The 17,876-nt window shown below is 41.6% G+C and overlaps 2 protein-coding genes across 3 annotated transcripts in view; both read left to right on the top strand.

Moving 5' to 3' along the window:
* ttll6 (tubulin tyrosine ligase-like family, member 6) overlaps window positions 1–10,203 on the top strand; it is a 37,050-nt gene extending 26,847 nt beyond the window's left edge. For both annotated transcript variants that reach the window (XM_063221696.1, XM_063221697.1), the window contains 3 exons: window positions 3,022–3,258; window positions 6,150–6,501; window positions 8,736–10,203. In XM_063221696.1, coding sequence (XP_063077766.1) covers window positions 3,022–3,258; window positions 6,150–6,501; window positions 8,736–9,112 — 966 coding nt within the window. In that variant the 3' untranslated portion in view covers window positions 9,113–10,203. The remainder of the gene's footprint in view (window positions 1–3,021; window positions 3,259–6,149; window positions 6,502–8,735) is intronic.
* Window positions 10,204–13,424: 3,221 nt separating this feature from the next.
* hoxb8b (homeobox B8b) lies at window positions 13,425–15,160 on the top strand. Its single transcript, XM_063221127.1, has 2 exons — window positions 13,425–13,842; window positions 14,838–15,160. The coding sequence occupies exons 1-2, from the start codon at window positions 13,425–13,427 to the stop codon at window positions 15,149–15,151; spliced, it is 732 nt and encodes a 243-aa protein (XP_063077197.1). The 3' UTR covers window positions 15,152–15,160.
* Window positions 15,161–17,876: the final 2,716 nt, after the last annotated feature.

The following is a 17,876-nucleotide window of genomic DNA, read 5'->3' as shown; positions in this document are numbered from 1 at the left end:
TTCAGCAGCGCACATCCAGCATCAAAGCAGCAAACATCAAAGCGGGCCGTCTTCCCCAATGGAAGCCGATTCTTCGACTGCGTTTTCCAATACACAGCGTAAATGGATTAAATACAGGCCTACCGGTTTTGGAGTTGCTTGGCTGTCTGTGCTTGAAGAAGTTGTGGTCCACGAATCCACACAGCTGTTTCCAATCAGCTGTGACAATCGTCTTCCATGTGCGTAATCCAGGTAACGTGATCAAAGGCAAACTTGTCGGGCTTCTAAAAACTACACTTTTTTGTTGACAAAATGTGGCGGCTAAAATCCAATGCTGCCGCCGAGAGGTTGGTTGGGAGGTTTAAAAGCTGACGCGCAAACACTTCTCTTCGTTCGTTGTCCTTTATTCAAGTTTTATCGAGTTCAGTACAAAGGTTAAAAACGCATACTAAAACCGCCACCATGCAGTGTGCTACTGGTGAGTGTTAAAGTGCCAAAGTGCGTTTAAAAGAGAACAAATGTTTCTGAGCGTGCGGTCAACAAAAATTGTGCTCTCCCATGCCTACCCCTCTCCCTCCCAGTGAGCAGGTGCACAGGTGACTAAATACTAAAACTAATTACCCTGCACTCACGTGACACCCCGCGGTGATCGCCAAATTAAAAGCCATTACAAAAAACACATGACAAGGCATATGGCCGCTACACATTGCTACAATCTCAGTGGTGTCCAGCCAGCACGTCACTGTACGTACCACCCGGTGTGTGTGTGTGTGTGTGTGTGTGTGTGTGTGTGTGTGTGTGTACGCTCACTCACGTGCTTATGTGTATGTTTGTGTGTCTGAAAAGCTGGAGTAAGATAAAACAAAGTACCTGCATACATTTCTTGGAATCGAGGGAGAGACAAGGAGAGGGCAGTACACTCCATAGGGAAAGGGTGCCATTGACACAGAGGCTGTGTCAAGTGTTTGAGTGCATCTTAATATGCCACCTTGCCTCCTCCACTTGCGCTTGTCTCCTCGCCCCGCCCTCTGGCCCCTCCTCCGTGGAGAAAACGATAAAGTTTCCCAGCTGTCAGCCTAGCCACAACAACTTTTGAGGGACTGTTTTTCATTCACCATCCCAATTGCAAACGAGAAAAAGACTCTACAATTGTGCTTTTGCAAGATATGTTATAATATAATGCTGTTGTCAGTGATGTCATCATGACGAGAAGCGAGTGGAGGAGGCAAGTGGAGGAGGCAAGGTCCCATATTAAGATGCACTCTTTGTCTTTTCTGTGTCAAGTGTTTCGATTGCAGGTTTTAGCCAAATAACGGTGATAATTACGCACTGGGCCCATGTTTTGTAACTTTGAGAAAGTCAGAATTATTGGGGATAGAGCAACGCTATGACAACAAATTGACAAACAACATTGTATTTTTAATTTAACTGCTTTCTGATTTCCCACCATGACATTTCCTGTGAATAGAAAAATAGTCCTTCATACATTTCCCGGGAATCCTGGATGCTGGAATTTAATGTGTGTGCGTGCGCCTCTCCAGTCCACCCCTAACCCATAGCACATCACTGTATCCGAGGCTTTAAAGTTTAAACAGAGGTTGGTCACATTGCTGCAATCTCAGTGAAGTCCAGGAGATGGCGGCAGATTTATGTGCAAACATCAAATCTCTCCCTCCTCCAACAACTACTCCACCGAAGTTCCTCCTGTCCTTTCCTTTCACTTCTGGCCTCTTGCCTTGGTGTCACCCAACCTTTTTGGAGGAAGTGAAGTTATGCTGTCAACATAAGCAGAGTACATTTTGAGGTGCTTTCTCCCATTCAACATCCTGATTGCAAACGAGATAGTGACCTTTAGATAGTGATTTTGCAAGATAATAATAAGATATACTAAGACTTCTATCATCAATGATGTCAAACCTTGAGTCAAGAGGTCAAAAGCAGCAAGAAAGGATGAGAGGAGCTAGTTTGACTTGCACACCTGCCTTTTCATCTGCTACCCCGGGGGTTCCCATACTTACCTTGACAAGGCCCCCCATATACAGGTTGATTCCAGCCTAGCCCCGGAAAATGCAGCATCAACGGATACTGACAAGTCAAGGGTAGTGTGAACATTACAACTGCATATTGAAATTGGCTGGAGTTATCCTTTAACTAATGGGGATAGTGTTTAGCTTGGTTATTTTTGTTTATTCTACATTTGTTGTTCAATTTATCCAATTATTACGGTTGTTACTTTGTTTTGCTTTACTTTTCCCTCCAACTTGCTGCGGCCCTGCTAGCACCCCCTCGCAGCCCCCAGGAGTCCCGGCCCCCAGATTGAAAACCACTGCGCTCTAACCAATGGCCCTCTCCCTCCGGCCTCGTCTTTGCTTCGCTGTAGAAGTGCAATACTAGCTGTGTCCACCAGGTGGAAGCAGATCTGTGTGCAAAAAATCAAATCTCCCTCCTCAACAGCTGTGCCCCACTCTTTTCTCTCGTCCTCTCCTCGACACCTCCTGCCTCCTCTTTTGCATTGCTGTACAAAGTAGTGAACAAATATCCCGATACTCATCTGAAGAGGGTCAGAACGGCTGACACGGTGTGAGCAGTAAAATCACAAGTGCGATGGACGGTGTGTGGGATATTTGTTCACTACTTTGAACTTTTGGTTTTTCCAAAGCACCCATTTGAACTGAGGTGTGCAAAAACGTCCTTTATGGTTACTGCACAAATGCTGTATTAGTGGTGTCCACCAGGTGGAAGCAGATCTCTGAGCAAAAAATCTGATCTCTCTCCACAACAACTGCGCTCCTCTCTCCCCTCCTAAAATTAAAAAAAATCACTCATCATCACGAGATACGGGTAGTGTATATTTTTCAAGAATATATTTTTTTAGTATAGTCTTTCCTTGATATTGGCTTTAAATCATTTCAATAAGAAGCTGATTCTCCATAGCCGTATGCTTCGTTCAGAGCAGGACAGTTGGCCATCACCGCCATCACTCTCGCTGATGCGGCCTCGACGTCACTTGATCACGTCACCCTGCTCTTCTTCCCTCCGCAGCTGATGCCCATGCCCGCCTCCCTCCCCGCGGACCAATCGGACGAGGAGGAGGTGGCGCGGCTGACGGAGCTACGTCACCGCGAGAGTCTGCTGAGGGACCTGGGCGTCATCGACCAGGTCTACAAGCTGCTGAAGGGGGGGCTGCCCCCGCCTCCACAGGCCTCATCCTCAGCGGCCTGCGCCGTGGACTACCCCCAGCACCACCGCCACCATCACCATCACCACAAGTCCAACAAGGTAGATATTGTATAAAACACAAGATGGCTGGTAGCTCAAAAAGTCGCAGTATCTTCTTTAAGTATGTTGGGTGCTCTTGGGTGAAGGGGGTCAGTCCAATTCAACAAAAAAGGGATAATTCAGGCAACTCCAAGTGAAAAAAGAGGAAGTGAATTTAAAAAGGCTTTTTTATCTTAGGGCTAAAATATGATTAAGAGAGCCAACATGTTTCGACCGTACTGATCTTCATCAGGGTTTTACGGGTAGATACTGAATCTACAAATGTTTTTGTTCCTTTCATTTAACCTTTATGCAGCCAGTATTGTTGTCCCATTGAGAAAATGGGGACTCCAGGCTTTTCTATTAGATGATTTACCTCTTGACTTAACCTGGTTTACTCCTGAACCAGCGTCTTATTATAGGCCCCTGGTCAAAATGGCATATAATAGTTCCAGACGCACATAAACACACTTAACGCATCATAAAGAAGAAAGCACAGTGGGAGCCAAGAGTTTTTGTGGAATGTTTCCAAAAGCAATGACATTCTTCAGTGTATACTGCATTGATTGAAGTATTCTCCTCATTACATTAGCCTATACCACCACCATCGATCCAATCATCAGACCAAATCATTACAGTAGCCCATATCCCCACCACTACCACCACCACAAGTCCAAAAAGGTAGCTTTTTACATATTCATTTTTACAGCAGTTTCACAAACTTTTTTTCCTGGGGATGCACATTTTTTTTGGTCACCCAAGTCAATAGACATTATTCATTAATCAGAAAGTAAAGATTGAGTTGACCATTATTGAATATTATAGGGTATTTTATTGTTGACACAATAGGCCTAATGCAGTCTGACTACAGTTAGTACTAGGCCAGGTTTAAACAACGAACATAGTCTAATTGAACTAGAAGTAATCCTTTAGTGGCGGTTATTTTGAGGCTAGATGGAGAACGCTGGGATGGTGGTGAACTAGGGAATCATGTAAGGTGACCAAAGTAGAAAAATCTTCCAGGACTCATCTGTGGGTCCTGACCCAGTCTTTAGGGAAACACATTAGAGTAACCTAGATCCCCACCACAAGTCCAACAAGGTCAGGAGACTGAATACACTTCTTTGTCTCTACTGCATACACTGTAGATATTCTTCAATTTCCGGGACTAATAAGGTTATTCTATTCTACTCTAATCTACTATGTGCATAAGTTATGACAGCTTATTCTATGGTACCAGTATTTTTTATTATATGGTACCCATGTGTCAACTATAGAGATGTATTTGTATATTATATTATATTATATTATATTATATTATATTATATTATATTATATTATATTATATTATATTATATTATATTATATTATATTATATTATATTATATTATATTATATTATCAAGAGTTTAAAGTATTTAAACTTCTTTTTTGATCACCTTTCCTACAAAAGCCTTCTTCAGTTCAGCGACAATCTTCAACCTTTCAGACGCAAGTTTCCACACCCAACTGCTTGCACTGAGATGCCTTCATATGAATCCATGGGTTTAAATTATGACTGAAATGATGAGACACTTTTTTAATTCAATTTTGTTCATAACATTGGAAGATTGATATTGAAATAACCTAACTGGGGGGAATATTGTGTCTAGTCTTGTACAGGTACATACTAATGGAAATGGCCTATTTATAATGAATATCCTTAAAATGTGTGTAGTTATGAGTTTTAAAAAAATCCTTAAGTGTATGGACTTAGCTTTTAATTATATTTTAAAATGAAGAGTTCAGATGCAAAACCCCCTAAGTGCCTTTTCAGAAAATAATCTTAATTCATTTTTATTTAATACAATCTATCAATATTGCATATTTCTTTATTTTATTTATGTAATATAACTATTTATATGTATTATCAAGTACATGAATGTAAACCAAACCAACAACGGGGTTCTCTAAAAATATAGAAGTGCAGGTCTTCAGAAATGGAGTTAGGGGGTTTTGCATCTAAACTCTTCAAATGTAAAAATGTTTGAAAAATGTTTATGTTACTAAAATGACTTTGAACTTTTCAAAAAATGTAATCGGTTTAAAAGAATGCAAGGGAACTGTTTACAAAAGCAGTTTCTTCATTCAATAGGTGTGTTTGACCTGTCTTAACCACATAATACAATTTGTTTGCCTGTTTACATGAGACATATTTAATTGGTTTGTACATGTAATCAGCCTAAAGTGCACATATAAATTCTATAATATATGTTTCACTGATCTTGTGTGCAGCACATGTAATCATATTGTGTCGCTGATCTGTGCGAGTTCTATTGTTTGTACCGCTAGTATTGTGTGCAATAGACATAGTTCTATTGTATCGCTAATCTTTGTTTTAATATTTATTGTGGGGGCTTTTTATGGCTTTATTGTAGATAGGAGAGCAAAGAGATGACAGGAAGTAAGTGGAAGAGAGAGATGGGGTAGGGTCGGAAAAATGACTCAGGCCAGACTTGAACTCGGGTCGCCCACATATGGTACGGTGTCTTACCGCGCTGTACCACAGCAACCCCCTATTGCCGATCTTCCTGGTGTGGATTCTATTGTTTGTATCGCTAATCTTGTGTGCAATTGACCTAATTCTTTTTTTTGTTTTAATGTATATTTATTTATATAGCACATTTCATACTTTTACATAGACTCAATGCACTTTGGGAAAGTTAAGGCAAAGCGAGAGAGAGACAGACAGGGCGACACATTTTTTGAAAAGGCTTTTTTGCCTTCATTTTTGACGGGACAGTGGAGGAGAGACAGGAAATTATTGGGGAGAGAGAGATGGGGAAGGATCTGCAAATGACCCGGACCGGAGCAATAGACCTAATTGTATTGTTTGTATTGCTGCTCTTCTTCCTCTCCTCTGCTCCCCTCCAGCTGGAGGCTCTGTCGGACTTCTCGCGCCGGCCCAAGCAGCAGCACTGCGCCATCATCCAGCGGCCGGTGCCCCCGGGGGGAAAGCCCTGCTTCCAATACATCCAGTCCCAGCTCATCCAGCCCCTCTGGTCCTGGTCCCCCATGGAGAGGGTCGGCCCTCACCACCACCACACAGCCTCTGGGACCCTGCCTGACCCCTACCACAACCACCACCATCATCACCCCCACCACCAGCAGCAGCACCCAGGGTTCGTGCTGCATCGTGACCCAGAGGAGGAGCACATGCTGGGGGAGAGGCAACTGGTCATGGAGCCACGGAGGTCCAGCAGTGCCCAGAGAGTTCCCTGGTCAAGTGAGTGCCTGGCTTTACACACTTGTGTTCATTCAACACAATTCTGAGAATATGGTCCCACTCAATTTCAGTGTTTCATTGAACTGTATTTCAACGGTTTGAGTGTTGAACACTCTGAAACCATATATGTTCTAAAACATTGTTATATTAAACACTCCAAGTGGTTATTCAACACTCAGGTGAATAACCACGAAATCAATTGAAACTGCATATTCTCAGAATAGGGTTTAATTAACACTGCATTTTTTTAAAACCTGTGTACAGTATATAATGCAATATAATATGTTTTTATTTCTATGTTTTTTATTTTATTTCTTTGTGCTGGCTGTGTCTTTTGTCATTCTCTTTGTCGTCTGAGACTATTACTGAATTTTATTGTTGTTGTATGTATTCCTCATACATGTCCGCACTGAGGAAGTGAGTTGAGATGCTTTTATTGACATTTTATAATATGTAGGCCCCTATTATTAGTGCGTGGTGAATGAGAAAAAGACAAAGGCGCAATGGCAGGCAGTTACAGCAGTTCTTGCTTAGGCCTTGATTACACATGTGGATATTTATTTATTTATTTGTTTATTTTAAATTGTACACATTTACATATTATGATCCCGTTAACATAGCATGCGGATCAGCACAGTGCGTTATAGAAAACTTCATTTTAATTCCAGTTTTAAGGAGCTAGAACTGTTTAAGTGTAAACAAAAGGCCCAAGCAGATAAGCCCAAGCAGAAAAATATGCATATAAATGTAAACAAGGTCTTAGTTCCAGCTCCCTCCCATTGCACTGGCTGTTTAACCTATCAGGGTACTCCCCTATAACAGTGGGAAAGGAATGGAGGAAAGGACAAACACATTTTTAGGGGTTCATAGAATATAACGTTGAAGTTCAGAATTACATTTGGAGCTCGTTATTTTGAAGAGATGTTCTCTTGAATGGCCATGAAGACGGTCTTGATGACAGTTACGGTCCTGGCTTCCTCCAGTGTCGACCATTGAAACAGGTTTTTTGTGAAGCATTAATTTGGGGAAGTGTGACTACAGTTTCTGTTCGATTGCTGTAATTGTAATGAATTGGCACTTACTGAGATACTGAACTACTTGTGGGTTCGCTTATTATTTCGTATGGGTTCATTTTCATTTTGTTAAAAAAAAAAATATTGGTTGATTAAAAACTATTGGCTTTGGAAACTTTCACACTAAATTGAATTGGATTTAGAAAAATAATTTCTATAATAAACGATACATTGAAATAACCTTAATAAGACCATTTAGTGATAGTAGAAGTCTTGAAAATCCAATATATGAGCATAAAGAAATGGAATAAATAACAAATAAATTAATGAAAGTTGAAAGATTTTAATTTCAAGTTTTGTCATGTCACTTTCCTAATCACATTGGGAATAATGAAAGCAGTGTCCTTGTCCTTATTTTGCAATTTACCAGATGAATGAAATTACAAATTAATTACATTAAGCTGTAAATGTTCATCTCTGAAGACTACATATTTATCTAAGTAAATATTTAATGTAGGCCTATTTTGTAAGCAAATAAAAAAATGTACCACATTACTACTAAAATCACAGAAATTCCTAAATTGCCATGAGGGAATAAACAAACGCTTCAAATTAATTTATAAGTATTGCCATATAGGCATAATCAAACAATTCATTTAAATTTCATAGGCTTCATTAAATTTTTTCTCGTTTTGCTTTAATTTTGACTTTGCCATAGAACAACAGAAAATACAATAAAATGTAATGCAGAGACTATCACTTTCCGCTAAATGGAGTGCAATCTCACTTTCTTTGTTTCTCTCTCTCTCTCTCTCTCTCTCTCTCTCTCTCTCTCTCTTTCTCTCTCTCTCTTTGTCGCTCTCTTTCTATCTCTCTTTTATAAGTCACACAAAGCAGATGTAATTCTCGCTTGCTCTCTATCTCTCTCTCTCTCTTTCCTCCTCCTCTGTCTCTCTCTACCCCTCTCTCTCTCACTGTCTTTGTCTAGCTCTCTTTTGTAAGTCGCTTTGGAAAAGCGTCAGAGAAATTTCATGTACTGTAATGAAATCTGTCTCTCTCCATCTCTCTCTCCTCTCTCTCTTTCTTTCTGTCTCTCTCCCTCTCTGTCTCTCTCCCTCTTTGTCTGTCTCTCTTTTGTAAGTAGCGTCAGATAGATAATAATATAATAATCTCTGGCTTGCTCTCTCTCTATTCCCCACCCTGTGTCTGGTTTCTCCTCAGTGGTGGGTCATCACGGCAGCATGAGCTCCTCGTTTGCAGAGGTGCGGGCGCGGGCGGCCGCCTCCTCCCAGCTGGCGGCTGGCCGTCTGCCCTGTGCCCCCCTCGGCGCCCCCTCTGCCAGCCACGCCGCCGCCCCTCACTCTGCCGTGGGTGCGGGTGCGGGCGCTGCTGGTGCCACCTCCGCCTCCTCCTCCGACACCAAGGCGCTCCAGGGCCTCTTCATCATCTCCACGCCCGCCCCCCTCATGCCGCGGCCCGACTTGGCGCTGCACGTGGCCTCTGGCGGCTCCCCGCGACGCATCCTCCGCAAGGCAGCCGCCACCACGGCAGCGGCGGCAGCGGCAGCAGGGGCGGGTCCCGCATCGCACAGGAGATGAGATTAGATGGAGGACGGCAAGAAAGTGAGGCACAGCACCAGAGGAGAACACTGTATGGACACACAAACACACACACACACACATACACACACAAACACACACACACACTATACTGCAAAAACACTCCCACCCGCTATGACACAGACTTGACCCAACACAGCACCACAGAGAAGAGCGCTGGCAGCTGAGGACACGCACACACACACACACACACACACACACACACACACACACACACACACACACACACACACACACACACACACACACACTGACATGCACTTGACCCAACACAGCACCACAGTGGAGAGGGCTAGGAAGCCCAGCACCGTATGGACACACACACTCTGACACAAACTTGACCCCACACAGCAGCGCAGAGGAGCGCAAGAGCACGCACGCACGCACACACACACACACACACACACATACACTATGACACGCTGTCCACAAAGCATTAAAGATCGCCACAACAGACACACTCTCACTTTGACACGCTCTACAGAAACACCACAGCGTGGTCAAAGGTCTGACACCAGCATCACATATGCACACACACACACACACACACACACACACACACACACACACAACTATATTCCACACAGAGACAGACGCACACATGCTGCACGCAGTTGCAGTTGCAGACTGTGCCTGAGGTAAACACTCTCAGAAAGATCCTCTGCTCTCTCTGATGGTCTGGACATATTCTCTTATTTTAACAGAATACAACATCAAAAAAGATTACTTTTTAACCTTCAAAGGAGCTGTGGTGAGATTATTTTTTACAAATTCAGATAAATGAATTGCACATTTGAAATGCTGTTAATATCCTCTATTTCAGGCTACTGTGGATGATTCTTTTTTAAATGCAAGTTTGTGTGTGCAGGGGGAGAGAGTGTGAATGCAAAGTACTTTCAGACAAGCCTTTTGTGTGTGTGTGTGCGTGTGTGCGTGCGTGCGTGTGTGTGTGTGTGAGTGTGTCTCTTTTTTTTATCACTGTGCACAAACATCCTTCAAAGCATATTACCTCACTTGGAGACGCTGGGCAATAAAGCACTCAAATAAATCTCATGAATGTAAGGCATGAACCACACTGCTGTTTTTGTTGCTCCACTTTTGCCTTCACTGGGGTTGGTCATGGAGAAAAGCGGGACTTCAGAGACTGTGGTGGTGGGAAACTGGGCACAACACTAGTATTTTCCCTTTTTCTGTATTCTCTCTCTCTCTCTCTCTCTCTCTCTCTCTCTCTCTCTCTCTCTCTCTCTCTCTCTCTCTTTCTCTTTAAAACCATTTTTTTTCGCCATCTCTGGTTTTAAAAGAGAAATACGTCAGAAAAAAACACATTAATTAGTAACTTAATAAGTTTCCTGGTTGAAATTTGAGGTTTAAAAAGTTTTAAAAGTTTTAAAAGTGAAAGTGCAATTATTAAGAAAATATTATCAAAAGGCTGTAGCCTAAGTCATGATGTAAATACTACATTGCTGTGCTTGTGTGTTCGTTCAGAGCCTGAATTCTACTGATATTCGTCTGTAGAAAAAAAATAAGAACATGCATTTGGCCTATTTTTACAAAGACAATTCGTCACATGAAGGTCATATTCATTAGCAATAAAAACGAATTAAAGTTGGTTTTCTACAATATCTTGTTATAGCCTACTAGGCTACAATATTTATTAGTCAACCTTTTATGATATTTCAGCTTTTGTTCATTCAAGTCGTTGCGCAATAGGCTGGACATATCCGTTGTTGTGGACCTTCCCTTGGGCGATATAAACTCATATTTCGTTATTCCTGGTGTTATTTTTAAGGCTCCCCTTGTCCACCTCGGAAAAGCAGAAAACATCCGTCTAGATGTGTGGCGACAAAGACCGTTATGTAGGCTACCCTTCAGAATTTCCTTCAGACAAAATATTATAGGCCTATTTAGGTGTTTTATTGATGCGCAAAAGGCATTATGCTATACATTCTTCCAAGACATGTTATAAAAGGGACAAAGAAAGATTTTCTGAATGGGATACATTTTGAACATTTTCCTTAAGTCCGTGGTTATTTTAGTGGGGTTAATACTTTTTAGGAAATTATAAGGAATTTGTATAGCCTATTGGACCGTTTTATAAAGGGATAAAAATGACGTGACGCATAGTAAAACTTTATTATTAGATAATTAAAAAATGATGAAATAATTATCCTAAAGCTGTGTGTGTAGAGAGAGAGGGGGAGGGAGAGAGAGAGAGAGTCATGCAGGAGAGTTTTAAAACTTGACCGGACCCAAATATTCCACTGGGGAACAGTTTCAATATTTCAATATCGGCCTGCTGAAATAATGGCCTAACCCAGAATTATTTCGTTTTAACGAATCATAAACGATTTCAATAAATTTGTATTAATAATAATAATAATAATAATGATAATAACAATAATAATAATAATAATAATAATAATAATAATAATCTAATAATAGTAGTAGTAGAATAATAATAATCATCATAATAAACAATTGCTGTTAATAATAGGCCTATTGATGTTGTTGTTGTTGTTGTTCTTACTAGACCTATTATTATCGTCGTTATGAGCCTTATAAAATAATAACCTTAATAGGCCTGTTTTTTTCTTCTTCACCCAATAGGCTTATTAGTCAACATTTAATTGATCTAAACTCAATGGAACAACCATGAGTTTTAGACGGACCTTGATTGACCAGACAAAATAGCCATTAGGCCTAGTCTATGAAACAAATGTGTGATGTCCCAAATATTGGTCTCATAATGTAGCCTAAATCTATGAAGGGTAAGAAGGCCTTTGTATACCCTACACAAAAACAAAGCATAAACTACAAACCATCATTTCAGCAGGCCAAAGAAGTTGGCCCAGGCATGTCACATGACGGTACAGGGGCACAGATAAGCAATACACAAATAGATAGGCCTACCTATTTTTGCCCTATAGTGTCAGAGTTGTTTATGATTTTAACAAAATAGCAGTCAGCTTTTGGGAATGTCACTGACAGAGATGATTCAAACCATCCCACTTAAAGTTGACACGGTTTTCACATAAAAAAGACACAGCACGCAGTATGCTATCTTGATGTCCCTTTGTGATGATGGCATTATGAAGAAGGAAATCAGTGGGCTATAGACAAAATTGTCCATTCATTCGCAGAACGCAAGCTTTAGAAGTTTGTATTTTCTGTGTGTTTATTTAATGTAGGTTATTGTAAGCCTATCTGTAGCCTACACTCTACAGCCGCTAATGTTCTCTAGGCTGCTATTTCTGAAGCTCACCACACGGTGACATTGTCGGCCAGTCTAACCAAGGTCTCACACAGACCCATGCCAGCAAAAAACGGGGGACCTCACGCAAGCTTGAATTCCCAGATTTGTTAGAAAAGATGTCGATTATTTTTCAAAATAACCAATAAACCTTTCCTTTCAAAATGACCTATTCAAAACAACTGGAGTTAATTTTATACCCTCTCTGTAAGTGCCTTTCAGTTCATTTGAGCCAATCACAACTAAATCAAAATCATTGAATGGCCACTTTTGCGCACTCATAACACAATATTATAGCACATACTAATCCATAAAGATTTAATCTGCACACTGCATCTTAATTATGAACATTTTAAATAGTTTAACTACAACAGGGATTGGACTAATACAAACGGATTTCCTTTTTAAAAAAGTACAACACATGCGTCTTCCCATCACCTTCAAAACCGATCAACAAGCCATAGTTCCTCAAGTCTAGACTCCCAGTACACTTGCCTTCACCAGTGCGAAGATACTCTCACTCCACCTCTCTCTTCTCACCCCTCCTTTCTCTCACTCTCACTCTCACTCTCTCTTCTCCCTCTTTTCATTTCCCCATTTCCATTCTCTCGTCCTTTTCCAGTGAGTCACAAGCACGCGCTTTTTTGGGGAGATGCAAGAGACTCGCTCGTCTTGGAGATTCAGAGTGGACGCAAATTATTGGGAGACTAAAAACATATCTGATATGAATGTGTTCGCCCAGGGTACTTCTCGCCAAATGGAGTAAACTGTCGGGAAGCACAATTGGTTATTGTATTCTTGTTGGACCCATAGGCTTCAGCCATGCGGGATAACCCGTGGAAAAAGAAATGGTAATAACGTCTTTGACTGGCATGAATATTTACGACGTTTCAAGAATTATCTCAGATTGAGGGACTTCTCTCATTTACATACCGGGATTGTTTCATGACTTACGGTTGAGTCCCTGTCACGCGAAAGAAACTTCTGAATTTACGATCAAAACCTCAACTGCACACCCCAAAACAGGGAGAGAAAAAAAACATGAGTTCTTATTTTGTAAACCCTCTTTTTACTAAATACAAAAGTGGGGATACATTGCCACCGAACTATTACGATTGTACTGGATTTACTCAGGAGCTTGGAAGCAGACCCACAGTCGTTTATGGAGCTGGAGCTGGCGCCACTTTCCAGCATCCGAGTCAGTTACCGGAGTTTTACCATCACGGAACGTCCTCGCTCTCCCACGCGCCTTACCAGCAGAACCCGTGCGCCGTGCCATACCATGCGGATCCCACGGGGAACCTTTACGGACAGGATGCCCTGCAGAGTTTCTTCGGGAACCCGAGTCAGGAGCTGAACCCATTCGCTGACTGCGGGCTGAAGGGCACCGGGCTTGGGGATGATTCTGACAGCGCCGACCAGTGCTCGTCACAACTCTTCCCCTGGATGCGACCACAAGGTGAGTGAGTGGGTGTGAGATCAAACGAGCCGTGTGGAACAACGCGTCTTAAAGGGTATAAAGCAACTAATTACCCACAATTAAGCAATATAGTAATTTCCTAGTGCTTTTACAGTTTGGAGAGGACAATGGCGCATTTCATGACAACCAAACGTGAATTGGAGCCAAACTAACAGCACTTATTGTGACTCCGAACTTTCCCCTTCAGCATCACCTTGATTGATTTTGTGTAGATGTCACTGAAAATGCACACGGTGTTTAGGCTGCTGTTTAGGCTCATTGCGCACTGAAAGTTGGGAACTAGATTTATAGGACTTCAATGGCTTATCAATCCTTGTTCTTGGGTTGCGTAATAGGGCTATTTAATTGTTTGGCTTTTGTTCGAAACCCTAATGTACACTTCCATTCAGCTTATGTCTGGAAATTGAACATTTATAAACACAATTATGCTTAACTTCTTAAACTGGTTGTTGGTAGCTTTTGGTCCTGTGTACTGTGCACCTCTGTCTGGATGGGCAGCTGTTAACCTATATTTAGACCTAATTGGCACATGCATGGAACGTGCTTTATGCATGGAATATGCACGCACTATATAAGTGGATGAGTATGTTTTCCAATGGTTCTTGTTCAAAACGTGCTTGTGCACATGCACATTTTCCAAAGATGGGAAATATGACAAGGCAGGTGGTCTTTGGGTTGAATTTGTGACCGAACAAATGGCCTCCCCAAACACTCTCTCAACCAATACTGATCTTGTTTTCAAAAGTGTATGTTTGGCTTTGAAAGTAGTGAGGGCATTATTATGGTAGGCCTATTGCCCGGGTCAGCTATTTTTTCCCCCATTGTATTTGTTGAAGAAGTGGTGGGGATAAGCTAGGTTCATCTCAAAAGTGGTATTGACAGGTCCCCACCATCCACACCTGAAATTACACCCATGCTTGTTTTCTATAACGCGTGCTCTTTGTGTTTTGTGCCTTGGGATCTTCTATAACCAGCCGCTGGGCGCAGGAGAGGCAGGCAGACGTACAGCCGCTACCAGACGCTGGAGCTGGAGAAGGAGTTCCTGTTTAACCCTTACCTGACCCGCAAGCGCCGCATCGAGGTGTCGCACGCCCTGGCCCTCACCGAGCGCCAGGTGAAAATCTGGTTTCAAAACCGACGCATGAAGTGGAAGAAGGAGAACAACAAGGACAAGTTCCCCAGCAGCAAAGCCGAGCAGGAAGAGATCGAGAGGCAGCGGAGGGAGAGCGCCCTGCAAGAGGCCGAGAAGAAGGCTTCATCGGGGGACGAGGACTTTAAGAAACTCTAGGCTCCTTCAGTTTAGTCCACATGAGTGGGTGTGGGATGGCATGCGGTGTGAAAATAAAACGGAAGAGAATTGAAGAATATTCATTCTATTCTGTTCTATTCTAATCATCATGACTTGAAGGGATAATGTTGGGGAAGATGATGGAGGAATGAAATAGATTTGGAGAATATTCTATTCTGAACTAATCAACTTCTATCGACATGACCGAAGGATAATATGGCTTGAGAGAATTGACTAGAATGAAACAGAGTAGAATATTATTCTAACCTATTCTGTAATGTTCCATTCAATATGGTTAAAGGGGTCATTAAAGGATATGGTCTCCGTTTAGCACATTTAGCCATTTTGGTTTAGCCAAGTTGGTTTTAGGGACACAATCGGACAGGTCCATTGGCAGCCACTCTACAGCAGGTTGAGACTAAATCTAAAATGGCCAAATACATTTTTTTTAAAAAATCGGCGAGGACCACTGTATTGCATTACAGAAATGCATTGCATTTTCCCTATAGCGGGTTGGTCTAGCCTCGCACCGTGGGTCGAGTCCAGAGCACACATTCTGACTTCCTAGGCTTAAATGGTGAACATATCCTTTAAGAACATATCCTTTCAGTGTGGGGGGCAAGATGACATGTCCCCTCAACTTTGGCCGTGACAGGTGAAACTCTAAGGACAACCAGCCGACAAGGAATTGGGTCAATAGGCCTAGTCATCTCATCATTAAAAATGCTCTGTAGGCTATTATTCTGTAGTCGATAGAATTTAATTGTAAACAATTTTCATACGTGTTACCAGCTCTAATAACGACAAAGTGGTTATTGGAGACTAAACAATGTTAGAGCTGTGATGTTTTTGTTTGTTTGTGTTTTCTTTTTAGAATATGTAAAATGGCTTCAGTAGATGTGTTTCCTTCTGTAAGTCAGGTGATGCACTTTTTACGTTTATCCCTTTTGTAAGAAAAAGAAAGAAAGAAATAAACAAAACACCTTAGATGTGTACAAAACTACCTATTATTCATTCCCACCTACTTGCTCGTCTTTTTGTCTGTGTTGTGTTTTCCTCGGAAAGCATGCTGGAAGCGCAAAAGGTAGAGGGGGATATACTGTGAAACGAATACAAACGTATTTATAACCGCACTACTGAATTTATAAGGGGCAATTCATGACGTGTACTGTTTCTCAACTGCTGTTTTTATTGTTCTGGACTGGAAGCGTCTGTAACTTGAAGTGGCAAAGGATGGGGTTGATTGGGGCTCAATAAAGTTTCTTCTTTTTTTCGTAAAAAGACAAATCCAAAGTGTCTGTGCTTTCTTATGTCATTTCACCCCGCATCTGCAGACGACGTGGTCTTTGGATTGCATGGAAAGGGAAAGTGAACTGATAAATAATTCCTATATAAAGGGGAACAATTTGTGTTAGGAATAACTGGATTACCATCATCAGTAGGCCTACCTGGATATACAGGGTAAGTCTTTGATTCTGGTTCTGTTAAACAAAGGCTCTTTTCCATGGACTCAGGGGAAGGAAATGTGTGTCGTGTTGAGAGGGCCCATGAGTAACCTTAAAAAAGCAGGAGAAACCCCAAAATAGCATTTCGGCTATCCTTGCTTACTGGTTTTAGACAAAGCCTTAAAAGGGGGCATCAAATATAGGTGAAAATATTTATTTGAAATGAAAATATTTTCTTTCATCTTATTCACTTTTTCATACTTCCCCAAAATCCATGTTGAAACCTGCTGTGCGTTGCTATGCACCTTGTGTAGGCCTACTACTACTGTAGGTTCTTCTTGGGGTGTAGGGCCTATATATGACCCTGTTTTGGCCTGGTCTGGCTTTTGAATAGACGGACTAAATAGGTTTAGTTTTGTATGTCAAATGAATTCTTAGCTCCCCCGTGTCAGCGTAACGCGCGATATTACGCACAGACTTGTGATGGCATAGCCTATTTAAGAGGCCCAGGAAGTAGGCAAATATTTCGGCTAGTGTTATTATTTTGTCCAGACGAGGTAACTCCCGAGATGCGAAATAAAATTAGAAGTAAATCACTTCATTTCAAAACCGTACTTAGTTAGGTCTTGGGCCTGCGACCTTTTTTCCTTGTGCGTTTAGGTCGAATAGGCATAGGCTACTTTATAACTGATCCTTACATTTTCACCACCATTTTGTCAACTGTAATAGGCATACAAACTCATATGCTTCTGCATTTAATACGTACATATACGCATATAATAACATAAGAGGCGCACAGCCTGCACCCAAAGATACTGTTGCGTTTACACATGGTGATAGGAATAGCGTTGGCAATGACGCCGAAACGGACACAATAAATATGCTATTGAATAATGGAAGCAAAAAAAGAAATACATGTATATTTTTATTGGTTAGTCATGGTAAACATAATGTAACAGGCCTCTGGTCTGTTGGCTATCGTCACCATATCCCTGCTATTTATGCATTAGTCCTCAAATTTCACTAAGTTTACAGTTGGCCTATCTGACCTCTCACAGCATGCGAAAATGTGACTGCAAATATTCCGTCGACGTTACAGGGTTGTATGTGGGCCATCGCCGTCATATAGGCCTATCCCTGGTATTTTTGCAATAATATTTCTTCACATTTCACCAAGTTTGCAGTAGGCCTACTGTCCTATCCCGCCACAGTAGCCCTATGCGAAAAAGGTGACTGTAAACGCGCAATCGACTATAGAACTGTGTGAATAAATAGGAAGC

Source organism: Engraulis encrasicolus, chromosome 17, assembly GCF_034702125.1.
Source record: "Engraulis encrasicolus isolate BLACKSEA-1 chromosome 17, IST_EnEncr_1.0, whole genome shotgun sequence".
Classification (NCBI taxonomy): domain Eukaryota; kingdom Metazoa; phylum Chordata; class Actinopteri; order Clupeiformes; family Engraulidae; genus Engraulis; species Engraulis encrasicolus.
This window is presented reverse-complemented; position numbering and strand designations above follow the sequence as displayed.